Source organism: Onychostoma macrolepis, chromosome 14 (genome assembly GCF_012432095.1).
Source record: "Onychostoma macrolepis isolate SWU-2019 chromosome 14, ASM1243209v1, whole genome shotgun sequence".
In the NCBI taxonomy this organism is placed as follows: domain Eukaryota; kingdom Metazoa; phylum Chordata; class Actinopteri; order Cypriniformes; family Cyprinidae; genus Onychostoma; species Onychostoma macrolepis.
Genome location: NC_081168.1, coordinates 24,629,369 through 24,657,152, shown reverse-complemented (window position 1 = coordinate 24,657,152; position 27,784 = coordinate 24,629,369). Strand labels below are relative to the sequence as shown.

Below are 27,784 nucleotides of genomic sequence, written 5' to 3'. Positions count from 1 at the left end.
AAAAATATTTATTTATATCAATGAGTTTAGAAAAATAATATTGTTGATTTTTCTGACCCCATTTTTTTTATTTTTTTTTAAATGCAAATAATTTTTCTGAAAACAAGATTTAAAAATTGCCATCTTTAGATTCTCCACTTAATGTATCTTGATTTAAGAATGTTTTGATATTTGAACTGTAAAACACACAACAAATTCGCTGAATTTTGATCTACATGATTTTTAGACTTCACAAAATGTTTATTTTTGATGTTGTTTCTAGGTTTTTTGCTCAGTCAGCTGATTTGCTGCTGCTGTCATATCCTGTCAGACAGAAATGAGAAGTCTGTGTTAAAGGACCAAAGGATCAGTCCTTATTTCCTCTGAGACGCTGAAGACTGATGAACTATTGAACAGGAGCCGTTCAGAGATGTTTGCGCTCCTGTTCGTCTGTGGAATGCTTTTCGCTCAAGCTCGGGGTAAGAAAATCAGCGTTCACCTTACTGTAAGACCAAAAATACAGAGGAGATCTAGCTCACCTCTCAGTTATTTCTCTTAGAAAGCAAATGGAGACCATCGCTGAAGTCCTACATGTGTCTCCTCTGGAGTATCAGAAGAATCTCAAAAAATGTCTCAAATTGCGCTCAGATTTACAGAGATACAAAGTCTGCGTTCAAAAATCAGTGCTCAAACATTTCTCACCAGATGATCTGAGCTGCTCTTCACATTCATTTTACGTGATCCCAGCTAACAGGGAACATTCTCACAACGTTCACTATTGTTTTATAAATGTTAGGACAACATTATTAAAGCAGTTTATGGAACTTTCTTATGGCTTAATTAATATTTGATATACATTCTCATTACACTGAGAGAAAACGTTCTTAGAACAACATTCTGGAACATTCTCATGATGTTATTTTTACTTGATGAAAATTCTAAGAACTGTTTTGTAACCTTTAAATAACATTATAAGTACAATATAATGTTATATTTTATTAGAACGTAACCTTTATGTAATGTTGTTATCATGAACATTTTAACGTTCTCAGAACATTCAAAATAATGTTTGAGTAATGTTATTTTTGGATAAAAATAAAATGAGTAGAACATTGTGGGAAACGTTTTTGTAACCTTTAAATAACGTTATAATTACGACAGGACAATTGGACATTTTAATGTTTTAAAAACATTTCAAAACAATGTTCCAAATTCTGTTCCAATATATGTTCCATACGTTCCATTTTTCTAATGTTCACATTAAGTTATAAAAACGGTATTTTATGAATGTTAAATGAACTTAAGTGTTTTTTTCTTTTTTTTTATTATTCTATTTTTGCGAATTTTGCTTTTAAAAGTTCTCTGAAAATTCTGAAACAAGTAGTAACATTAGACCAAAACGTTCCACAAACAACATCTACTGTATATAATGTTTTGATACAGATTTGATACTAAAATGAGATGTAACTCTCCATTAAATCTTCAAAACTATAAAAAGACAAATTTCTTTTCCAAAATGTTTGCTGCCACATGAAGAATCAAGTGTACTTTTTGCTTGTTTTTATATGAATGTGAAACGGTTCTTGATTTGGTTCTTGTCTGCATCTCTGCAGTTTCTTGATGTTTCTGAACATCTGGGTTCAGAGGCAGAATTGACATGCTGATTTTTGTACCAAAAGTTCAGATATTGAACTGTACAGTGATAATATGATGCTGATATTAATGTTGAATTATTGTTCAATAACCTTTTGCATTTATGAGTGGTATTGCTGAAAACTCTAGAGATCTGAGTAGAGTTCAGTCAGTTATCATGTGTGCAGCACTGTTGGGTTTGGATTCACTTCACTGTTGAAGTCCAGTTATACTCAATTTGGGACTTTTTATGAGTTTTATTATTTTTAATGCAACTTGTTAGATGTCTGCGAGCACAGTGTGAGTTCTCTAAATATTCTTATTCGGAAAAACAGAGAAATATGATTAAAAATTACAATAACATTGTCGTTTCTCAATATTTCCGTCTTGTTTTCCAGTACAAATATCTAAACAGCCTTAAATCAAGATACATTTACTTGAGATGCAAAATGACTTTAACCCTTTTTTTTAAATAAAATGTAAAAAAATAAAAATAATATATATATATTTTTTTATAATTGATTAAACAAGAATAGATATCTGCCAATGAAGTCAGTACTTGTTTTCCATTTAAATTAAGTTCATTTTTCTGACCCTGTTGGCAGATATTTATTCTTGCTTTAGTAATAAACAAACTTCTAATTCTGTGTCATTTTGCATGTCAAGTAAATGGATCTTAGATATTTGCACTAGAAAACAAGACAAATGAAGAGTTCAGATGCAAAACCTTTAAGTGCCGTCTGAAATTTTCTGCTAAAATTTGTTTTTTACAGTCTGCTCAACTGGTTTCGGGGAATTTTGTAGATGGTAAATTAGTTAATTGATGTTAAATTGTCAGTATAGCTTGTTGAAAAGAGTTTGAATATGATGGAGAAAAAAGTCTTGATTCCAGTTTGTGCTTCAGACAGGAAAACAGAAGTGAGAGGAGGATCGGGTTGTTTGAGCTGATGCAATGCAGATCACTGACTCCACATGCTCTCTCACCACACATATGCACATGCACGCACGCACACACACACACATATGTTTGTTTTTGTGAAAAGTGGGGACATCCCACAGGCGTAATGGTTTTTATACTGTACAAACTGTATGTGCTATTGCCCTACACCAACCCTACACCTAACCCTACCCCTTACAGGAAACTACTGGCAATTTTTGAATTTCATAAAACACCATTTTGCATGTTTTTTTAAGCCTTTTGTTTTACGGGGACACAGGAAGTGTCCTCATAAACCATGTTTACGTTGTAGTACCCATGTTATTACACATTTATGTCCTCATAAACCATATATACCAGTACACACACACACACATGCGCACACAGCTTTCATTTCTCTTCTCATCACTCCACCCTTCAGAACAGCACATTCACATTCAACCTTTTCTTATTGGTGTTACACTGAGATGAAACCCACACGTTGCATGAGATCTGCTGTAAAGAGAGCCAGAATGATGCTGTGTGTTTTGGTTTTAAGTGAATAGTTCACCCAAAAATGAACATTTTCTGAAAATGTCCTCACCCTCAGGCCATCTAAGATGTGGACAAGTCATGAAAACCGATTTGGAGAAATGTAGCATTACATTGCATGCTCACCAATGGATTGTCTGCAGTGAATGGGTGCCGTCAGAATGAGAGTCCAAACAGCTGATAAAAACATCAAAGTAATCCACAAGACTCCAGTTAATCAATTAATGACCTGCGAAGCGAAAAGCTGCAAGTTTTTAATAAATCCATAATCAAGACATTTTAAACATTTTAAGCGTCTGGCTAAAATATGACTCCATAATTCATAACAATGCTTCCTGCAGTGAAAAAGTCCATCCCCGTTTGTCCTCTCACATCATAATCCACCCAAATATACTGTTTTAGATTGTTTTTGCATGTAATTTCGCTCCTGATTCAGACAAGAAGACTTTTTTAGAAAGCAATATCATGGAATAAGGACTCATATTTTGGCAACAGTTCGAAGTTAAAAACATCCTGATGGATTTGTTTCTTACAAACATGCAGCTTTTCATGTTACAAGACTTTAATGGATGTACTGGAATGGTGTGGGTTATTGTGATGTTTTTATCAGCTGTTTGGACTCTCATTCTGACGGCACCCATTCACTCCAGTGGATCCATTGGTGAGCATGCAGTGTAATGCTAAATTTCTCCAAATCTGTTCTGATGAAGAAACAAACTCATTTACGTCATGGATGGCCTGAGGGTGAGGACATTTTAAGAAAATATTCATTTCTGACAAATCTGAAAGAGAACTTTGTAAACCAAGATATAGGTGGTCAGATTTTGTGTAAAAAAAAACAAGGGAAGCACACACTATTACAGTGAATGGTTTGTAGTTTTACTGCAGGTAAATCTAGGTTAAATATACAGAATATAATACTTCTTCAAGCTATTTCTGTACTGTTTCACATATGATTTAAAATAGTATTCAATATGCAGTATGCAGTACACTAGAGTTTCAAACAGCTCATGTGCTGAATTCAAGTCAATTCAACTTTATTTACAGCACTTTTATAATACAGATTATTTAAAGGCAGCTTCACAGAAAAACACAGGAAAATAACAGTGTTGCAAAATTCAGCGATTATGAAATGTCTCTGAGCTCTACAGAAAACAATAGTGTCAATATTCAGATCAATTAATGACTTATGTTGAAATGCAACTGAGAACAGGAAACTGTAGTGTTTGATGTGGTTTGTCAGATAGAGGTGGATCTGTGAAGAGTTTCAGTAATCTATTGGTGAAACTTCTGAAATTTATGGATGTCTGTGGTGATGAGAGGTCAAGAAAGTGTTCAAAATGTCATTATTTTGAGTCACAAAACATACATTGTTGCAAAACGATGAGATAAATTCTCATTTTCATCTATTTTTACTGCATTTATATCTTGTTTTCTCTTATAATATGGATTATTAACTTATTATTAACCCTACTGTATCATATTTGAAACACCAGATTCTAAGGCCTCTAACACGTTCAAAACCGTGCTTTTAGTTTAATTGTACAGTAAAAATCAGAGAATCAAATCAAATAATTGTCATTATATTGCATTGCATTATATGTTTTGATCAAACTATGCATTTAAATATCATCTTACTAAGACATATTATTGGAGATATAGAGTGATGACTGATATTTACATCATTTTCTGTAAGCATCTGCTGTACTGTATACTGCTATACTCATTGATTTAAATCACAATCAGAATTTAATTGTCCATAAAAATAGCAGCATTTTTGCTCAGTTTGAGCCTCTGAATAAAATGAGCAGTTTTTTCCTCCATATTCTCACTATATCAGACTATACGAGTCATAAAAGCCTAATGGATCACATATGGTACAAATGGCTGTTCCATTTCAAATTCATTTTTCTGACTATTATTTCATATGTCAGGCTTTAATCTTCCCGTCTGTGTTTTGATTGGCAGGTTGGTCTGAGCCGCGGATCAGACTGAACTCTGGAGCTCCGGTCGATACGGACATGATTCTTGACTCTGGTTCTCTTCTTCATCTGATCTGTGAAGGTGACGGCCCGGTTACATGGCTTCCCCGACTGGCCAAACACAAGCGTTTAATCTCCAAGGAGGTTGGAAACGTCCGGAGTTTCCGTGTGGAAAAAGCCACGGTGGAATTTACAGGAACATACAAGTGCGTCTATATGAACAGAAATGATTCAAACGAGTCATCTTCGGTTCATGTGTTTGTTAGAGGTGAGTGAACACTTTCAATGCTTTCATTTCTGCTTCTGAACTAAACATGCTTTAGAAATGCAGAAACAAGATCTTGAAGAAGTTGATCTGTGTTGGTTGCAGATCCCCGAATTCTCTTCGTCTCGCCGAGTACGTCTCTGCGTTATGTGCGGAAAGAAGGTGAAAATCTGACGCTCCCGTGTCTTCTGACCGACCCCGACGCCACGGACTTCACCTTCCGCATGGATAACGGCTCAGCGGTGCCCTACGGAATGAACGTGACCTTTGACCCCAAAAAGGGTGTCCTGATTCGCAACGTTCAGCCTGGATTTAACGCCGACTACGTTTGCAGCGCTAGAATCAGAGGGGTTGAGAAAGTGTCGAAGATATTCTCGATAAACGTCATTCAACGTGAGTTTCATTGAAACCCAAGTGTGCTTTTGTATGAGTCAAAGAATAAAAGAAACATTTTAGAATTTTGTGATTTCACAAAGACAAACATTGTCGAATTTCAAACAGTTGAAATCACAAAATTTTCAAAATGTTCCAGTTTATTATGTTGCTGAAAGAATAATGTACAACAGGGTTTGCCAAACTGGAGTTGATGAAAGCTAAAATGTCAAAAAAAAAAATTTTTTTTAAATAATAACTAAAATAAATCATTCTAATTGAAATAAATAACCAAAATGAGACAAAAATAAAATAAATAAGACATCAGTGAATTATGTAAACCATATGTTGTTTAATTATTGAAATATTAATTTAAAATCTCTTAATAATTTTAGGTACAGTAGTTAAATATAAATATTAATATATAAATATTAACTATATTTATATGTTTATTTATTAAATATATATTACATGTAATATTATAATAAAATATACAAGTATTTAAGGTCAGAGGGATTTGGCTGACAAAAATGTTTGTGAATCCCTGATGTACAAGATTCACTTCATCAAAACTATAACAAGATATTGAAGTTAATAAAAGCTACTCATTTAATAACTCTATTATGTAATCAAATGACAAAAACTCCAGATTTTAAGAATAAGAATAAATTGAAACATTTTAGAATTCAAAAAGGTTCATTTATTTTTATGCCAAATGAAAAATGGACAGCAGGGTTTTGATGAAAAACTAATAATCAATGAAATTGTATAATGAATAAATAAATAATTTTAACATAAAAACAAATTTAAATTAAACCCTTACTTAAAACAATTAAATATTTTTAATTTTTTTCACCTGCCTGAGATCAACCAACATCAAAGAACCATGAACATACGAATGTGTTATTGAAATATTAACTTAAAATCTTACGGGACTTATGTAAATATTAAATATTTAATGAATATTTTATATATCAAATATTTATTAAATACATATATCCATATATAATACAATTAATTAATCAATATAAATATTAAATGTAGCCTACCTTTAATACTAAGTAAATATATATATATATATATATACACACACACACACAAGTAATTATTTCAGGTCAAAGGGATTTGGTTTGATGCACAACATTCGCTACATCAAAACTGTATCAAGATATTTAAGTTAATAAAAGCTACTAATTTAATAACTCCTCTATACTTTTTTATTCAGGATTACGTTTCCCACCGTATGTGTTTCTGAAGAGAAGCGAGCATGTCAAACTGGTGGGAGAGAGATTTCAGATCAGCTGCACCACAAACAACCCCAACTTTTACTACAACGTCACATGGACGCACTCCTCTACAACGGTACGACTGCATCAAATCATGACACAGCATCACTGATAATAATCAGAAATGTTTCCTGAGCAGCAAGTCAGCATATTAGAATGATTTCGAAGGATCATGTGACACTGAAGACTGGAGTAATGATGCTGAAAATTCAGCTTTGATCACAGGAATAAATTACATTTTCTAATATATCCACAATATTAAAATTTTTACTGTATTTTTCATCAAATAAATGCAGCCTTGTTGAGCAGAAGAGACTAGTTTTTCTTGGTTCATTCCCAGCTGCCCCGAGCAGAAGAGAAATCGACGATGGAAGGGGACCGTTTGGCCATCGAGAGCATCCTGATCATACCGGCTGTTCAGCTGTCTGATTCGGGTAACATCACCTGTACGGGTCAGAACGAGGCCGGAGCAAACAGCTCCACCACACAACTGATGGTCGTGGGTGAGAAACGGAGAGCAATCACACTGTTAATGATAAATGAATAAAATATTCATTCATTTACTGTAAATACATTTGATTTATTATTAATTGTAGTTCATTTCCATTAACACTATTAAAACACTTTGATTTGGGACAGACGAGCCGTACATTCGACTCTCCCCGATGCTCTCGTCTAAACTCACTCACCGCGGTCTGTCCATCGAGGTGAGCGAAGGCGAAGATGTGGATCTCAGGGTTTTGATCGAAGCGTATCCACCGCTGATCTCACACCAGTGGGTGACTCCAACATCCCACAATGCCTCGCTCCCAGAGAACAGGTTTTACAACTATAACGACAGGTCAGTCTAAAACGCGCTGTAAGCCCAATGCGAATGTTTTATTACGGGATATGTTGAGGTCACTGTGAGGGTTGTGACTCTATAGGTACGAGGCGCTGTTGTTCCTCAAGAGACTGAACTTCCAGGAAACCGGCCACTACACACTCTACGTCAGGAGCAGCATGAAAAATGCCTCCATTTCTTTTGATATTAAAATGTACAGTAAGTACAGTTGCAAATTATTCCAAAAATTATATTTTTATATTTATTTAGTTTTACATTTATTTGGTACGTTTTTATATTTATTTATATATTATAGTTTTGTTTATTTTTAAATTGTAATAAATTTAATAATTTAATAATTTATGTATTTAATTTATTTATAATTATTTTTTATTTTTACATGTTCCAATTTAAATATTAAGTTAAGCTTTACCAACAGCACACTCAGGCACTTCAGTTGTAAAAAACAGAGGTTAAAGTAACCTTTAAAATCATTCATATTTACATCAAATTTACATTAAACATTAAAACTTGTTTCTGTTAATATTATTTAGTGAACTTCAGATCACACGTTTATCATTTTTAATTGTATGTATTTTTATCAGTATGTTTGTTTATTTTATATTTATTTATTTACTTATGTTTTTTATATTCCTAACGTTCCAGGTGAATGTAAAGAAAAGTTAAACTGTATTCAATCAATGTATTGCTAATTGTTAATGTTAATAAAACTTTTTGTAAACTGTTACCAATTATTCTATAAAAATGTTCTCTAAATTTGTCTTTTTTAACCTTGTTCTTCTGTCCATACATTTAAAACACATGGTAAATAAACATGGAAAATGAAGTTCATAATAGGAGTTAATATATTTTATATAACTTTGCACAGACAAGGTTAACACACGTTTGTGTTTGTATTTTCAGTTTCTTGTATATTTGAGCCTGTTTGCTTCTATTGCAAGTTCATTACTCTAACTGCAACACAAAAAAAAAAAAAAAAAATTGAGGAACGAAAAAGTTTGAGAAAATCAATGCTGCTGATAGAGCTAAATTTTCTGAACCCAGAACCTGTAAAGAAATCAAGTAACATTTCCTTCTGAAACATTAAAGCTGATTCTGTTTCACAGCGAAACCTGTAGCGACGGTGAGATGGGAGAACGTCACCACTCTGTCATGCAGGTCTTACGGATATCCGGCTCCCAGCATCCTCTGGTACCAGTGCACAGGAATCAGAACCACGTACGTCATTATATCTGACACTGACAGCCTGCAATGAGCTCAAAATCAACATGACTTTAAAATCAAAACCCAGTTTACTTTTGAAATACACATTTTCTTTTGCTTTTATTGTGAATGAGACACTTTTCACCATCTGGTCAATTCCTCAGGTCATTCTCTATAGATTTTTCAGTGAGAAACTCAGAAATGTAATCAGTTTCACTTCTGTAATCAGATGCATCTTTATTTCCTCTTTAAAGACCCTTTAACCTTTTTTACCCTATTTTAAAGAATGAATCATTCAGACTTATTATTTTTTGGGAAGATTAGACATTTTAACCAGACAAAAAAAAGAAAAAAAAAAAAAAAGAAAAGAAATGCTATGCAACACTTAACTTATAACCAGGAAAATAAAAGTTATTGTGATTTAAAATCACTTTACAAGAGTATCAGCTTAACAAAATAAAAGCTGTCAAATGTCAAAAAGTGTTGGCTTTAGTAACAAAAGTAATTATTTAAAATGTGTCATTTAAATGATTTAAACATTTATAATCTGCAAATATTGAATGTATAATCTGCAAAGGAGTCAAACATATGTTCAAATGCTCCATTTAATGTACTTTACACTTTACAAAATCAGCTTTCACAAAATCTCTGGCTGTTTGGACGCGGGAAACACACCCACAGATGCAGCAGTTTGCATTTTCTTCTGTCTGGGCGATTAAGCACAAAATCATGTTATACATGTGGAAATGAGCTGAGAATTGAACATTTTTTGAACAGACACAGTTTTTGGAATCAGCATCTCACAAATATTGGATTTGTTTGGCAGATATAAAGCAGAACAGTGTAATTAGTGCAGATTCTAGATTGTCTAAAATGACTCTTTCAGCAGGAGCAGCTTTGATTATTGTTGAGTTGTATTTGATTATTAGTGTTGCATTTGATTTATTGTTGTATTTTATGTGTTCACCAGCTGTCCAGAAAACTCCACGGGTCTTCAGCCCATCCAGACGCAGACGCTGGCGTTTCATAAGGATCCGTACGGGTCGGTGGGTGTGGAGAGCGTCCTGACCGTGGGACCGTCCAACCAGAGGATGACCGTGGTGTGCGTGGCCTTCAATCTGGTGGGACAAGGCAGCGACACCTTCGCCATGGACGTCTCTGGTAAACAAATGCTTCAGACGGTTCTTTTCAAAAATACAAGCTGATCTCCCTGGTGTATTGATCATGTAAGTGTGTTTTTGTCTCAGATCAGCTCTTCACCAGCGCTATGTGTGGATCTATAGTCGCGATGGTGGTTCTAGCGCTGCTGCTCATCTTCATGATCTACAAGTACAAACAGGTGAGATGATCACAGCTGCTTCCGAACTCAAATCTGCTTGATCAGCCAAAACCTCATTAAAATGAATCCGCACTTCTTGTTTTTCACACTAGCTACATGTCAAAATTCAGTTTAATTATTTAAATCATGTTGCTGTTTTTTTTGTGAAGATTCATCAGACAAGTTACATTTTTAAAAATAAAGGTTCTTTATTGATATAGATGGTTCCAAAAAAATGGTTCTTTTAAGAATGGAACCAAAAGTCGTGGGGAAGTTGTGGTGAGTCAGACTCGTAATCCAAAGGTTGCGAGTTCGAGTCTTGGGCTGGCAGGTGGGGGGAGTCAAAACTGCTCCCTGGGCGCCGCAGCATAAATGGCTGCCCACTGCTCTGTGTGTGTGCACTTAGGATGGGTTAAATGCAGAGCATAAATTTTGAGTATGGGTCACCATACTTGGCCACATGTCACATCACTTTCATGAAGAACATCTAAATCTAAAAGGTTCTTTTATTTCTAAATTTTAAATTTCTAGATTTAGTGTAAAGAAAAATCTCATTGCTGGTAAAACGTTCTTGAGATTTTTAAATGTCTTTAGACAAATGTTTTTTTTTTTTTAGGAATTGTTCACCGGAAGGTTCTTTGAGAAACCAAAAATGGTTCTACATTCTTATAAATAAAGGTTCTTCATTGGCATTGATGGTTCCATGAAGAACCTACACTGTAAAAAAAAAAAAAAAAAAAAAAAAGTTGAGCCAACTTAAAATTTTAAGGCAACCAGCTTCAGCAGATTTTTGAGTTTGCTCAACTTATTTTTGTGGGAGATTCTCAAATTTTTGTTGTATAGACTTGAAATGAAAATAAAATAAAATGACAAGTTGAGAAAACTCAAAAATCTGCTGAAGCTGGTTACCTTAAAATTTTAAGTTGGCTCAACTTTTTTTTACAGTGTATAGCATTAATGGAAACTTTGCATTCCACAAAAGATCCTTTAAAGTGAAAAAAACAAAAATGGTTCTCACACGCAATAACAACCTTTTGGAACCTTTATTTTTAAGAGTGTAAATCTCAGTTCCTTATTCCTGCTCAACTCATTAGCTATGAAATTGAATTCCTTTATTTTCATTCTTATTTCTCTGTAAAATAATTTTGGGAAATTTTGGTCAATTTGGGGCGGGGGTTCACCCAAAAGCCAAGCTATTATTATACGCTGAAAAGTGCTGAAGAGGCAGAGAGAGTATTTATGTGTTGTGGTTCATTGAGATTTCTGCTCCTCCAGTGAGAAAACAAGCACTAATTGAGCAGTCATTGATCACAGCTGTAGAGGAGCTTTGAAAGCTCCTGCGGTTCAGCACCGTTTGTCTGCACTGAGAGGATCAGATCACAGCAGTCTGACTGAATTGTTTTTAAATAGTTTTCTTTAGTTGTTTTTAAATTTTTAAACATTATTTTCACATTATCATGCATTCTCAAAATGTGTATTTTGCACTTTTCAAAAGAAAAGAAAATGGCTGTCAAGTTTTAAAAATGATCTAAAAAAGCATCTGAATATGAGTCACTTAATCTGAAACCTGCTCCATCACAGCTCTTTTCAAAAGAAAATAAATGGTGAAAATAAAAAATGACCAAGTGTCCTAACAGTAGTTCATATGACTCATGTGCTATATATATATATATATATATATATATATATATGTGTGTGTGTGTGTATATGTATATATTTATTCCAAGTCTTCTGAAGAAAAATGATCATCATAAATGTGGAACAGACTGAAATTAAACAATTTGACTTCCTGTTCATCACTGCCCTCCTCAAATCTCATGTACTCATCTTCTTCTCAAGTCAAATTTATATGTATATCACAGTATGCATTGTTTCAAATCAGCTTTACAGAAAACAGCTTTTGTTTTTTTAATATTCACAGATTTTTCATTTTTGGGTAAATTTTATTTGTTTTCTTTAAACAATTTCTTTTTATTTTTTAGAGTAGAATTTATTTAATTTAAAAATAGTTTACTTAAAAATATTTTGAATGTAAATTTGTATTTAGCTCTTTTCAAAAGAAAAGAAAAAGTGTCAATGGCTGTCAAGCTCTAACACTAGTATCTTGACAGTAGTTCATGTGACTCATGCTCTACTGTATATTATATCTTTCATATTGCAAGTCTTCTGAAGATAAATGATCATGATAAATGAAGAACAGACCAAATTTCACTTAATTTGACTCCTCCTGCATTACAGCTTCCCAAGTCAGAGATTTAAGTGAAATTTAAATCACAATACACATAGCTTCAAAGCAGCTTCTGTATTTTTTAATCGGGTTTAATAGGGTTTTCATTTTTGAGTGAGGTTCTGTGTGACCAGTAAATGAAATTATACCATCCCTGTTGACTCTATCGACACATGTCCATAAACTCATGAACATGGCGTTCTTTTAAATATATCAAATCAGTTGATTGCACACAGTGAATTTCTCCGCAGTATTGTGTTGATATATGTGTGTAAATCCTTTCAACAGCAGACTGAACTCTAGTTTGTGTCTTTCGGGTAGAAACCCAGATATGAGATCCGCTGGAAAATCATTGAAGCCACAAATGGAAACAACTACACCTTCATTGACCCAACACAACTGCCATACAATGAGAAATGGGAGTTTCCTCGAGACAAACTAAAGCTCGGTTTGTACTGATGCTTCACACGCTCACATATGACAGATTTCTGAATCATGGACATCATGAAAATTCATTTAACACCATTAACCTGAACTAACTGACTCTGTTTTGAGATTGATTGGTTTTGTTCCTTAAAATATATTTAATAATAATACAAGATTATGCACTTCAGGAATTTCATCATAGAAGCAGTCTGTGCATTTGGAATGCAGTCACTGATGGAGTGATTCTGGTGGTTGTATGTGCAGGAAAGACTCTAGGAGCAGGAGCCTTTGGGAAGGTGGTGGAGGCCACAGCCTACGGCCTGGGCAAAGAGGACCACGTCACTCGTGTAGCTGTCAAAATGCTGAAAGGTCAGAATACATGACTATTACAAAGAGTACTTTAGTGTTACCTTAGTTTTTGTTTGTTTGTTTTTAATAGATATGTACTATGGTAATACTATGGTAATGGAATACTGTGGAGCACCATGTACATTTCGCATTTTTCACACCTATTTTTTTTATATTCAGCTAAAACCATGTTTTAAGAACATTTTGCTAACATTCATATTAAGTAATGAAAATGTCAATAATGTTTTTTAAACATTCAAAACCTCTTTTTTTTTTACTTAACATTTCTTTTAGGCTATGTGAATGTTAACGAAACATTCTATTTTATAATTTAAAAATGTTATAAGAATGTTACATTTGAATTTGCGCTTTCAAACGATTAATCACGATTAATCGCATCAAATTAAAGTTTTTGTTTACATAATATATGTGTGTGTACTGTGTATATTTATTATGTATATATAAATACACACACATACAGTATATATTTTGAAAATATTTAAATGTATATATTTATATTCATGTAATTTATATTATATATAAATATATTTAATATATAAACATAGAATATTTATCTTAAATATATACATGCTTGTGTGTATTTATATATACATAATAAATATTTTTAATTAATATTAATTAATATTTTGTACTTTACACAGTACACACATATATATTATGTAAACAAAACTTTTATTTTGGATGCGATTAATCGTGATTAATTGTTTGACAGCACTAATTAGAATTTTCTCTCATCATTTAAAACACCCTTTTTTTCTATTTTAAGAATGTTTTCTCTAAACATTATGAGAACATCTCAAATATCAGAAATGTTCCATAAACATTATTTCAAGAATTTTCAAGTACTAACATTTACACAACCTTAAAAAATGTTTCCTGTTAGCTGGGATAGCAATTTATACAATGCAGATTGTGTCAAAGCAGCTTCCAAGAAATAAACAGGAAAATAACAGCTTGCAAAATTCATCAGTTATGAGACAAATTTAATTTCAGCTGTACAATAGTGTCATTATTCAGATCAGTCCAGTAAATACAGTTAACATCTTCATATAATCGGCATCAGAAACTGAAAATGTCACATTGGTCTTTTGATCTTTCTCTGACAAAAGTCATTTACAAAGCCAGTAAGTGAGTGAATTGTGTTGTGTTGCATGCTGGGAGCAGCCAGCGCTCATCCAGACGAGCGAGAGGCTCTGATGTCCGAGCTGAAGATCCTCAGTCATCTCGGGCAGCACAAGAACATCGTGAACCTGCTGGGCGCCTGTACACACAGCGGTAAGACCATACAATTGTTTTATTCCATCCTCCAGCTCAGACTGGTTTTAATAGATGGTTTTTAGATCTAAGCCAGTTTCTACCAGCTAGAAACCATGTAAAAGCATCAGAAACTGGTCATGGCTGGATTTTCCTGCAAAGGTTGATCAGTTTTGGTCATTTTTCTGGCTTGTTTCCAGGTCCTGTGCTGGTGATCACAGAATACTGTTGTCATGGTGATCTTCTGAACTTCCTGCGTAGCAAAGCTGAGAACTTTTTGAACTTCGTCATTACGATTCCCAATCCGGCGATGGATTATAAGAACGTCAACACTGAACGAATGTTTCTCAGAAGGTCGGTTTAACAAACATTTAAAAAAAACATATACTGTAAACTCAAAACTCAGAATATTTCAGCAGATTAAAAGAAAACCCCAAAAATGACTTGTTTAGACTCACGAGTCTTTGTCATTTAAGGTCGGGTCATATTCACAGAAATTTGGTGAAACTTTGTAGAAAGAAATGTCCAGCGAATGTCCATTTTCCATTGTCATGAATGTAAAAAGCACTGATTTCACAAAGTCGTCACTTCATCAATGCAACAAATTTGCAAATTCAGATCTGTGTGGAGAAATCTTTTACCCTCATGAGAAATTCCTGATCACATGGATTCATAATAAAATGACTGGATTTCGTCAGCAAAAATTCGCAAAACAGCAGGACATGTAACCACGACTTTTGAGTGTATACTTAACTTAAAATGGACAAAAGTAGAAAAGTGTTTGATTGTGTTTAATTGAAAGTGCATGTTTTTATTATTATTTGTTTGTTGTGATTGTTTTACTGGTGACAGTGACAGTGGGATTTCCAGTACTTGCTCTGATAATTATCTGGCCATGAGACCAGCCTCATCCAGACCTACAAACTCAGCTCAGAGTGAGTCACAATCTACTTCCTTCAGACACACGTCATCATATAACCACACGCCACAAAATGCTACAAATCTGCAATATATGAATATCATATTTTGCTCAGAAACATATTACGTTACAGAAGTGAAAAGAGTTGAGAAGCGGGGGTTATTACAGTTAACTAAAAATTATTATTATTTTTAAATGTTACTAAAGATAAAATAAACTATAAAATTATAAAATAAAATTTTTTTTACTTATTTTATTTCAGCTAGTTCACAAGGTCAACTTGATTTACTAAAATTGATAGCATCTTAGTAATTAAAAAAAAACAAAAAAAAAAAGATTAAAAGAATTGAATAAGAGTTTATTCTCATATTGCTAGACTTTATTTGCATAATTATGACTATTAGTAAATATTAATACTGTAATTAAACAATGCTATGATTTTATTCTCTTAATTTTGACTTTATTCCCAAAATATATCAAGTTTAATCATGTAGGCCTATAACAAGACAGACTTTATTTCTCGTATTACTTTGATTTTATTCTCATAATTTTGCTTTTATTCCAAAAATGTAACAGGTTTAATCAGATATAAGGCTTTATTCTCGTAATTTTGACTTTATTCTCAAAATAATGCATTTACATGCACCCTCTTAATGCGATTTTAATGAGTTTGTGACAATATTGCGATTAAACTTTACCTCATGTAAACACAATACTTCGATCTAAATAATGCGATTAAGCTCATAATCGCAGCAAGCATATTCATATTAACATAGGTGGTGTATGCCAAATTTAATCAAAATATACAGGCATAAACACTTAATGGTTTAGTTCACCCAAAAATGAAAATTAGCCTGTGTTTTACTCACCCTCGAGGCATCCTAGGTGTATATGACTTTCTTCTTTCAGACGAATCCAGTCGGAGTTATATTAAAAATTGTCCTGGCTCTTCTAAGCTCTATCATTGCAGTCGGCGGGTGTTTTTGTTCAACAGTCCAAAACACATTAAATAAAGCGCGTATCCATAATAAAACGTGTCTCACACGGCTCCGGGGAGTAAATTAAGGCCTCCTGTAGCGAATCCATACGTTTTTTAAAGAAAAATATCCATATTTCAAACGTAATAAACACTTTTCTCTCACTTCCGGTATCTGTCATACGCGGAAGCAGGATGACATAGGAAGTCGGTGTTGCGTGATTAGTGACGAACGCGGAGAGAGAACAAACCAAAACGCCGGTCATGAATTAGAAGCACAAAACGAGGATTTGTAAAGAAATGTAAAGAAAAATGTCGGAGGATTTGGATATAAGCCAAGAGGAGACTGGTTCCAAAGTAAGGAAACTTTGTTTCCTTTGCTCCTGTAAACAAACTCGCGAGACTAGCATATCTCAGAGGCGCGCGTGACGCAGACGCCCTACGTCATCCGCCGGGACGGCTTCCGCGAACAACAGATAGTGAGAGAAAAGTGTTTATTACGTTTTGAAATATGGAAATTTATAAACGCATGGATTCAGCCTTTATTTACCTCCCGGGAGCCATGTGAGACACGTTTTATTATGGATACACGCGCTTTATTTAATGTATTTTGGACTGTTGAACAAAAACACCCGCCGACTGCAATGACAGAGCTTAGAAGAGCCAGGACAATTTTTAATATAACTCCGATTGGATTCGTCTGAAAGAAGAAAGTCATATACACCTAGGATGCCTCGAGGGTGAGTAAAACGCAGGCTAATTTTCCCTTTTGGGTGAACTAACACTTTAATCACATTGCCAGTGACCAAAGTGCACATGTGCTCGTGATGCACATGAATGATGTGACATGCACCTGCAGTAATACGCAAATTAGAAACTATGGTCAGGAATAAAGCATTGCATTTCTGGGCCCCCTGAACAGCCTTCACGTCACCAGTCTCCGAGTCTGTTCCTTACCCTCATCCAGAAACGGTGCGTAGGACGCCACGGCAGCGTAGACAAACGAACTGCCATCACATTTCTATGGCACCCGAAAACCATGGAATACAACCATACAAAAGTGTTTAGTAGACGTAAATAAATTAAAACAGCGGCCAGTAACACACCTGCTCTTTCTGAGTCCATTATTTGTGCTGTGCAGTGAATGGCAGTAAAAAAATAACCACAATTCTTAGCGAATAATAAGAGTGACGGAAATTGCATGTGAACGGGAGTGAAGAGCTTTGCTCTTATAATGCAGTTAAATCCTTACTCTGATTATTGGAAATAATCCCATTATTTGTGCGCATGTAACGTATGTTCTTGTAATCTTAGATTCTTTTTACAAGGCACTAAAACACTGTCGTATGAAATAACTAAAGCTAAAACCGAAATAAAATTAATAATAAAAAAAAAAAACCTAATAAAAATTTACAATTAAAAAGTACAATTAAAATGAAAACTGAAAATATAAAAATAACTTATTCAACTAATTCAAAATATTAATAAAAACTATATTAGCATCTCAGTGGTGCTAAAATAACAGAACTTTAATAGACCACCATAAAAGCTGTTCTTCCTCTTGTGCTGCAGGTTCTTCTTTGGACTGTGAGCAGGCTGAGGATTCGTGGCCGCTGGACATGGACGACTTACTCAGATTCTCCTATCAGGTGGCACAGGGACTCGACTTCCTCGCCGCTAAAAATGTGAGTCCCTAAAATAAGCAGCCTTCACCAAAAACAATGAGATCTGTGTGAGATCTGGAGGAAGTTACATTCACAAACAATATTTAAAGCTCATCTTCTTTTAATCTAGAACTGATCAAAAGTAAATTGGTGTCGTTTTTCTTGGCAGTGCATCCACAGAGACGTGGCGGCCAGAAACGTCCTCCTCACCAACAGCCGAGTGGCCAAGATCTGTGATTTCGGTCTGGCGCGAGACATCATGAATGACTCCAACTATGTAGTCAAAGGAAACGTAAGCGAACAAACGTCACAAACACTCCACTGCGAGATCCAGCTGACAAAAACACGTTTGGCTAGCGTTCCCACTATGCTCTCTGAATGTTCAAAACATCCAGTTTGATGTTTTTAAAAAGATTTTCTTGGTTATTCGTTGAGGAAAAATTCAGTTTTATTGCTTGGTAAACATTATGGGAACGTTGGTTTTGACTTCTCTGAATGTTCTGACACAAGTAGTTACATTTAAAAAACATTTCAATTTTTTTTTTCCAAAAATGATGTAAAAATGTTTTTGTGCAAATTTAAAAAAATGTAGATAACTTTGAAATTCTATTAACGTTGCGGGAAGAGAATTTGTTTAATTTGGAGAAATATATACAGAATGTGTGTGTGTGTGTGTGTGTGTGTAGGCGCGTCTTCCAGTGAAGTGGATGGCTCCAGAGAGTATTTTCGACTGTGTTTATACGGTTCAGAGTGACGTCTGGTCTTATGGGATCCTGCTGTGGGAGATTTTCTCATTGGGTGAGACTGAAACCCTTATATCAAAAAATTAGTTGTTAAATAACTTTTTAGAAATCAAATGTTTCTTTTTTTTGGAATGTGTGAGAAGTATTAATGTTAATTTTATATTAACTTTTTATTTGATAACTTTTTAAAATCTTTATTTATTTATTTTTTAATTATGATTTTATTTATTTATTTTTAATTACATTGAATCCAACTGGGGTTAATTTGACTCACAACATCACAATCGTACCCAGATTTTTAACATTAAAAAGTAATAAACACACTTTACAATCAAAACTTCTGACAAGAAGAAGTTTGTATGGTTTGGAATGTGGTTTCTCTGCTGAGCGCAAAACCTTTATTTGAATTGAAATATTAAATAATTTCCAGTCTCACTGAACCCTGGGTTCTGGTTTGAAGTCTCTGTGACAAATGCATGATTTTCTCTTATTGGAGTAAATGTGTGTGTGTCTGCAGGTAAGAGCCCGTATCCCAACATACTGGTGGACTCCAAGTTTTATAAAATGATCAAATGTGGCTATCAGATGTCCAGACCTGACTTTGCACCTCCGGAGATGTGAGTGAGGCAAACAGTATCACACACACATAATCAATCTTTCACAATTCAGAGTCAACAAAACTGTGAAATAACACAAATGCAAGCGTAAAACGTTATGATGTCAACTATCTTCATGCTCTTCATCACACACTTTTGAAGGAGGTGAAGAGCACTTCATGTTGCTTCACTGCAGTAGTGTTATTTTAGTATCACTGAGATTCTATTATAGATTGTATTCATATTTTAATTGTTTTCACCTTATCTGTTTTCATTTTAGTTAAACATTGAGTAATTAGTTTTTTTCCATTTTTATGTTTTTCATACGTGTATAGTTTTTAGAAATGTTTGTTTTGAGTATTTTTTTGTTTTGTTTTTGTCAATTTTATCAGGTTTTTTAAAAATATTTATATATAGTTTTTTATTAATTATTTCAGTGTTAGTATTTTTTTGTGCTTGTCAAAATTATCCGTCATCTATTTTTATCCTTTTTTTAATGTCTATATGGCATTTTATTAATTTTTATTTCAGATTTAGTTTTATTTATTTTAGTATAACAGTTAAACTAAATGAAAATAAGAAATGTTACCTTGGCAACTAAATGTAAAATAAGCTTACAGTTTTTTAATTTATTTTTTGTATAATATTTTATTTGATTTCAATTTTTTTTTTTTTTTATTATTATTATTAATATTATTATTTGTAAAGGCATTCATAACCAGAATGTTCTCCATTGGCAAAGGCATTCATACACTCTCAGAAATAAAGGTACAAAAGCTGTCACTGGGGCGGTACCTTTTCAAAAGGCACATGTTTGTACCTAAAGGGTCCATTTCGGTACCTTAAAGGTACATATTAGTACTTAAAGTGTACATATTTGAACCTAATAGGTACAAAAGTGTACCTTTTGAAAAGGTGACAGCTTTTGTACCTTTATTTCTGAGAGTGTATTTGTCTCTAAAACTAAATTCAAGCATTTTAGCAGGTTTTTAAATATCAGTAGTCTAGTTTGTCCAAATCTTTGATCATGTGTGTAGTGTGTAGTTTTATTCTCATCATGGAACGACACATATGAATCTTTCTAGAGACTCGGCACTAAACAAATCACACAAATATAAAAATAAAACGCATGAAAAACAGCATGAGATAATGAGTTCTCAACAGTGGCTGATGCTGACTGATTTTCCATGCGGCTCTGATTCAAATCCAGTTGTTCTGCTGCTTTTTTAGTTGTTCTGCTCAGATCTTTAGTTCTGCGTGTTAAACACATGATCTGACGGCGAGGCCTTGATTTTCCACACATTTCATGTTCCTCATATCTCTCTCTCCGCAGCGACTTTACTGAACTTCAGTATCTCTGCATGAGAGTAACAGAGTAAAGATTCATAAACCATCACTATTTTGCCCCAGCTGTTCCACTGTTGGTTTAAAAATACTGACTTTTACAGTTTATTAAAAAAAAATCCAAGCAGAATTTTTCATTGAGCATCTCAATTAGGTGCTTCAGTGCTTTAAAACAACTAATAAAACTATAAAGAGTGGATCTGAAACTTGGTGATAACAGTATTTTAATTATTTTGTAACAAAACTAGACGAGTGTGTTAATTGCTTCAGTTCATGCTGCAGGAAAGCTGTGTGCAAAATACAATGTGACCAAAAACAGCAATCAAGTGTTTAGTCACGCTACGCTCAACTCACTACAAAGACCCTTGTTATGAGAAACAGGCCTCATTTCACCTCAAAATATTAAGAAAAAAAATCTGAAATTATATTTTGTTAAAAAAAAAAAAAATTGTTCCTGTGTTATTTTAGTATCACTGAGATAAATTGTAGTTTTTAATTAATATTTTGAAAGAGTTTTTAATTTATGTTTTCAGATTTCATTTTGATTTTAAAGTTTGACATTTTTGTTGTAAGTGTCTATGTAGTTTTTATTAATTTTTTATTTCAGTTTATGTTATTTTAGTACATCAAGTTAAACTAAATTAAAATGAGAAATGGAAAGTTTATTTTTATATTTTATTTCAAATTTTTTTCAAAGTTTTAGTTTTTAGTTTATAGTAATTCTGTTTGCACCATTAAGAGGGATAATCGATTTTAATGACAATAAAGCAAAATAGTAATTTAATCAAAATAAATCAGAGTAAATGCCATACAATACGCTTATACTTTACAGTTTATGTCAAGTAATAAATATGCTTTATGAGATGTGCTTAACATTATATCTTAATGCAGCAACTAAAAATAGAGGCTTCATTTTCCATATACAATATATTCCTATTTATTTTTTTGGTTTTTGCATTGAAAGTGATAGTAGGGATGCTCCGATCGATCGCCGATAATCACATTTTATGACTCGATCGGTACTCATACATTCGGCCGATCTCACGTACTGATCGCAATTTGATAACGTCAATGTGTGAGGACATACATAATCTGAAATCTGGTTTGAATACTCAGAGTCATAGGTTATAGATAGATAAATAGAAATAGAAAGAAAAATAACTATATTTGCAGCATTGTTGTTTTCTGCTGTGTTTTAGTGAAAGTAATCTATAATTTTTGTGATTATTTCTATAACATTATTACATATGTTATATAAAGCTTGAAGCATCAGAATCTGCATCGGCCGATCACCATGACAAGAAATCAGTACTCGGTATCGGCTGCAAAAATCCTGATCGGAGCATCCCTAAGTGATAGTGAGAGGTTTTGTGATAGTAAAGCACATGATGTTGTGTTCAGGTACACCATCATGAAGATGTGCTGGAACCTGGAAGCCGCTGAGAGACCAACATTCAGTAAGATCAGTCAGCTGATCGAGAGGATGCTGGGAGACACAGAAGATCAACAGGTACATCACTCATGAGATTTCCTCTATCTATCAGTATCCACCTTATTTTTCACTGTGGAAGTAAGATATTTCCAGTTACATGCACGACTTCTGATTCATCAGCCGCTATAGGAAAAGAAAACTAGAAGAATAACAAAGGACAGTAAACTATTTTGCAACAAACCATTATGTGTATATATATATTTTTTGGTTATTAACCTCTTAACTGTCACCGTCCACCCTGTGGGACGCCTACGTTTACTTCACTATTTTACAATTAAATCCTAATCTAATCATGACAAACTATATATCGTTGGAAAGGTCTAAGACTCCTAAATAGGTATTTTACCACTTTTTTTGTTAAAAAATGATGTAGGAAAAGTAATAGATTAATTTATGACAAGAGTGCACCTGAAAAATCTACATCATAATAGGAGTTCTGACCTTTGTCACAGAAAGTCTTCTTTTGCCTTTTTCTCTATCATGCTTTAGAAATCATAAGAAATTATATATTAGTTGAAAACTTAAAATCTCAAAATTCATCCTTTGAAACCCATTTTAAAATCAGACATTGCATTACCATGGAAATGGTACATCAAAATCATGTTACAAAATGTTTTCATTCATGAATTATAAAAATTTAAGTTTGAATAGTGCACTATAGTGTCTATGTTCAAAACTGTGAGTGACAGTTAAGGGGTTAAACAATATGGTAATTCAAAGCAGCATAACCGACTGATTTTATACAACTGGAAGTGAATGACACTGGAAGCCACGCACATCCAAGATACAAAAGGCCACGCTGCTCTTATTTAATAAATGAATAAATAAATAAATAAGGTGGATACACCATAATCAGTGAACCAGTACGCCATACCTTAACACATTTTGCATGTAATATTTTGTCTAATTTAACATTTTTAATTTTGCATTCTGCATTTTAATTTTGCATTAAATTTTTTTTTGCATTATAATTTAGCATTCTGCATTTTAATTTTGCATTTAATTTTTTTTTTCTGCATTATAATTTTGCATTTTGCATTTTAATTTAGCATTCTAATTTGCATTTACAATTTAAATTTGCATTCTAATTTTGTATTGTGCATTTTAATTTTGCATTACATTTTTTTTGCATTATAATTTAGCATTTGCATTTTAATTTAGCATTCTAAATTGTATTTACAATTTAAATTTACATTCTAATTTTACATTCTAATTTTGTATTTTGCATTTTTAATTTTGCATTCTAATTTGCATTTACAATTTAAATTTGCATTCTAATTTTGTATTGTGCATTTTAAGTTTGCTTTCTAATTTTTGTATTTTAATTTGAAATTTTGCATTTTGTAGTACACATTTTTATCTAATTTTCTGTATAAAATGGAATTGAAATAAAAGGCAGGCAACTTTTTGCAGTCTGGTCAGATGATTAGATGAGATGTTAAAAATTGAGACTGATATCACTTTAAGTGCACTGCATTGTGGGATACGGTATCTATCACAGTGTGCATGCTGTACTATTTGAAAAATCTAGTTGGTCATCCATATATTCCTTCCATGCATATAGAAAAAGTAATAGATTAATTTATGACAAGAGTGCACCTGAAAAATCTACATCATAATAGGAGTTCTGACCTTTGTCACAGAAAGTCTTCTTTTGCCTTTTTCTCTATCATGCTTTAGAAATCATAAGAAATTATATATTAGTTGAAAACTTAAAATCTCAAAATTCATCCTTTGAAACCCATTTTAAAATCAGACATTGCATTACCATGGAAATGGTACATCAAAATCATGTTACAAAATGTTTTCATTCATGAATTATAAAAATTTAAGTTTGAATAGTGCACTATAGTGTCTATGTTCAAAACTGTGAGTGACAGTTAAGGGGTTAAACAATATGGTAATTCAAAGCAGCATAACCGACTGATTTTATACAACTGGAAGTGAATGACACTGGAAGCCACGCACATCCAAGATACAAAAGGCCACGCTGCTCTTATTTAATAAATGAATAAATAAATAAATAAGGTGGATACACCATAATCAGTGAACCAGTACGCCATACCTTAACACATTTTGCATGTAATATTTTGTCTAATTTAACATTTTAATTTTGCATTCTGCATTTAATTTTGCATTAAATTTTTTTTGCATTATAATTTAGCATTCTGCATTTAATTTTGCATTTAATTTTTTTCTGCATTATAATTTTGCATTTTGCATTTTAATTTAGCATTCTAATTTGCATTTACAATTTAAATTTGCATTCTAATTTTGTATTGTGCATTTAATTTTGCATTACATTTTTTTTGCATTATAATTTAGCATTTGCATTTTAATTTAGCATTCTAAATTGTATTTACAATTTAAATTTACATTCTAATTTTACATTCTAATTTTGTATTTTGCATTTAATTTTGCATTCTAATTTGCATTTACAATTTAAATTTGCATTCTAATTTTGTATTGTGCATTTTAAGTTTGCTTTCTAATTTTTGTATTTTAATTTGAAATTTTGCATTTTGTAGTACACATTTTTATCTAATTTTCTGTATAAAATGGAATTGAAATAAAAGGCAGGCAACTTTTTGCAGTCTGGTCAGATGATTAGATGAGATGTTAAAAATTGAGACTGATATCACTTTAAGTGCACTGCATTGTGGGATACGGTATCTATCACAGTGTGCATGCTGTACTATTTGAAAAATCTAGTTGGTCATCCATATATTCCTTCCATGCATATAGAAAAACCGTGTACATACTGCAGGATTAGTTCAAGTGTGTATGTGTTAAGATGTTTTATTTTGAACACAGTCCAGTCCAGAGTGAGTAATGAACGAGTCATATTCATGAATTATTTCCACAGGAGACACAGTACCAAAATGTCCAGTCCAATGCACATGATGACCAACAACTAGAGTCATGTGACCCTGTGAAGCATGAAGAGGAGTCATTTGAGACGTCATGTGACCAGGAAGAAGAGGATCAGCCGCTCATGAAACCCAACAACTACCAGTTCTGCTGAGGGCTTAACTAAGCATCTAACTAACTAAAGCGGGATCTTCTGTCTTAACAACAACAGCAGTCGCACAATCCGTCCACAAATGCATGCATGTGAACAGAGATGTGACCTGTCATCAGACACACTCGGTGTGTGATTTTACACGCTCTGCCTTTGTACTGTAGCTCTGCTTGCTTGAAATCTCGTAAACAGTCTTGAACTCGTCTGCAGAGTTGAAGCGTGTTTAATCCAACCGGTTTCACTTCTCAGCAAAGTCCAAAACCTCCAAACCTCGGATTTGTTTGTCGTCCGATGTGCCTTTTTGGTAAACGTGCGTCTTTATTTGTTACGGGACTTCTCTGTTGCCAAGGTTGGAAAGCAGCTTGTTCAGCGTTTTTAATGCAGCTGCTGCATGTTCCACTTCCACTTTATACTTGATCTAAATCATTCAGTCATGTTTCTTCCTTTAAAATCACTGAAAATGACCACAGACTCACAAAACTCTTTTTGTGCAGCTAAAATAACTAGAAGCGAATGACACCGGTAGCCTCGCCTATTCAAGATACAAATGGCCACATTCTTACGTTAAAAATAAAGTGTATACAGCATATACAGCCTACTTTTTTTTTTTAAATTGTCAGTGCAACAGTATGCTATAACAGCACATTTGGCTATTACAGTTTTTTTTTTTTTTTGCATTAAAATTTTGCTTTTTTTTTTGGTATTTTAATTTTTTTTTTTTAATTAATATTGTTATTATTATTGCATTTAATTTTTTTCCATTTTAATTCATTTCGCATTAGAATTTAGCATTTCATTTCTTTTTTCCATTTTAATTTATTCTGCATGCATTTTGCAAATTATTTTGAACTCACCTGTAACCGTCATGCCAACACAGGTTGAGTTTCACACGGCTGAAGGTAATCAGTGCAGGTCAGAGGACGGATATGAAATCTTTCTGTCCCCTGCTCTAGTTCTTAGTCAATCTTTGTAGGCAAACACAGTATTTTATTGCTTCCCGCAGTGATTACTGTCATTTGGAGTGATAGTGTGAGGTCAGCGCAGGTTTGGAGGACAGATTCATGTCTCCAACGGGTGAAATATTGACATGCTGTTGGTGCAATAATGTTTCGGCAGATCATTGTCTTATTTCAGATAACTGAGGGTCAAAGGTTAAATGCGTTCTCATTTACCACTGAAGCCTTAGGAATAGTGAGGAAAACAATGACTGACGGTGCAGAAACCATTTCAGGAAGAGAAACTAACCATTTGCTTTTCCTTTAATGTGAAATGAAAGGTAGACAGTTTCATTGCATTTTCATATGCATATGTACACTCGATTATTTTGATGTGCAGGAAATGTTTAGATAGCAGAAATAATGTAAGCTGAATGTCACATTTTATTTTCAAACAAGAGTAAAACTCTCAGACAGGAACATCTGTTGTTTTTTTTCTGTAGTTTCTTAACTGTTTAACTTAACCGTCAAATGAAGCATCAGAACTGCCAGAGTAACTTAAATTAAACTTTAGGTTGCTCAGAGTAACTTAATGTGTGATTAAGTAGTCAATGAAGCAGTATACGCCATACCTTAGAACATTCAGCAATTTGATTTAATTTTAATTTCATTTTCAAACGTTTAATTTGGTTGCAATTTAATTTTGCAATTTAGTTTCACATTTTTCAAAACTTACTTTAGTTGCAATTTGATTTGACATTTTGCATTTTTATTTCATTTTCAAACGTTTAATTTGGTTGCAATTTAATTTCACATTTTGCATTTTAATTTCACTTTTAAAACGTTTAATTTGGTGGCAATTTAATTTTGCAATTTAATTTCACATTTTTCAAAACTTTAGTTGCAATTTGATTTAGCAATTTGACATTTTGCTTTTTAATTTCATTTTCTAACTTTTACTTTAGTTGCAATTTAATTTCACATTTTGCTTTTGCATTTTAATTTCATTTTCACACATTTACTTTAATTCAACTCTCAAACAGAAAAAAAATCTATGTCATTTTTTCTGTAGTTTATTAACAGTTTGAAATTGGTGAATCTTTGACAAAACAGTCTGGACTGAACTCTCAAATAAAGCATCAGACACACTGCCATTGTAACGTTAGGTTGCTTAAAATGTGATTAACCTGATGTTTTCCTTCTCAAAGCACAAACTGCCATGTGTATATGTTTATATTACATCCTTATATCATTATTCTTATGTAACAATGTTTTATGGTTTGAAGTTCAATTATGTGAGATTTGATCATTATAATGACGTCTTTTCTCAGTGTTTATCTGTGTGTTAATAGTTCCCATGAGTCTTATCGTAATGAGTTTTGCACCTTTGATATCTACACATCTGTATATTTTAGTTTTACTACAGAACTTGCTACTGAAAGCTACTAATAAACCATGGAAATGTCAC

The 27,784-nt window shown here is 33.1% G+C and overlaps 1 protein-coding gene across 1 annotated transcript; it reads left to right on the top strand.

The window, feature by feature from the left end:
• The first annotated feature begins 350 nt into the window (after positions 1-350).
• csf1ra (colony stimulating factor 1 receptor, a) lies at positions 351-27,783 on the top strand. Its single transcript, XM_058797273.1, has 21 exons — positions 351-458; positions 5,048-5,329; positions 5,432-5,719; positions 6,924-7,060; positions 7,325-7,487; positions 7,624-7,825; positions 7,911-8,026; positions 8,935-9,046; positions 10,002-10,192; positions 10,279-10,370; positions 12,898-13,024; positions 13,267-13,371; positions 14,536-14,646; positions 14,826-14,979; positions 15,478-15,560; positions 18,093-18,205; positions 18,354-18,476; positions 18,871-18,982; positions 19,445-19,544; positions 22,269-22,377; positions 25,226-27,783. Exons 1-21 carry the CDS (start codon positions 410-412, stop codon positions 25,382-25,384), a joined length of 2,928 nt encoding a protein of 975 aa, XP_058653256.1. The 5' UTR covers positions 351-409; the 3' UTR covers positions 25,385-27,783.
• Position 27,784: the final 1 nt, after the last annotated feature.

Excerpts from the sequence above, each read along its gene's own strand:
- csf1ra (XM_058797273.1), top strand. The coding sequence starts at position 410 with ATGTTTGCGCTCCTGTTCGTCTGTGGAATGCTTTTCGCTCAAGCTCGG. Across the intron at positions 5,330-5,431 it reads GGTTCATGTGTTTGTTAGAG|ATCCCCGAATTCTCTTCGTC; the intron begins GTGAGTGAACAC and ends TGTTGGTTGCAG. Across the intron at positions 18,477-18,870 it reads ACTATGTAGTCAAAGGAAAC|GCGCGTCTTCCAGTGAAGTG; the intron begins GTAAGCGAACAA and ends GTGTGTGTGTAG.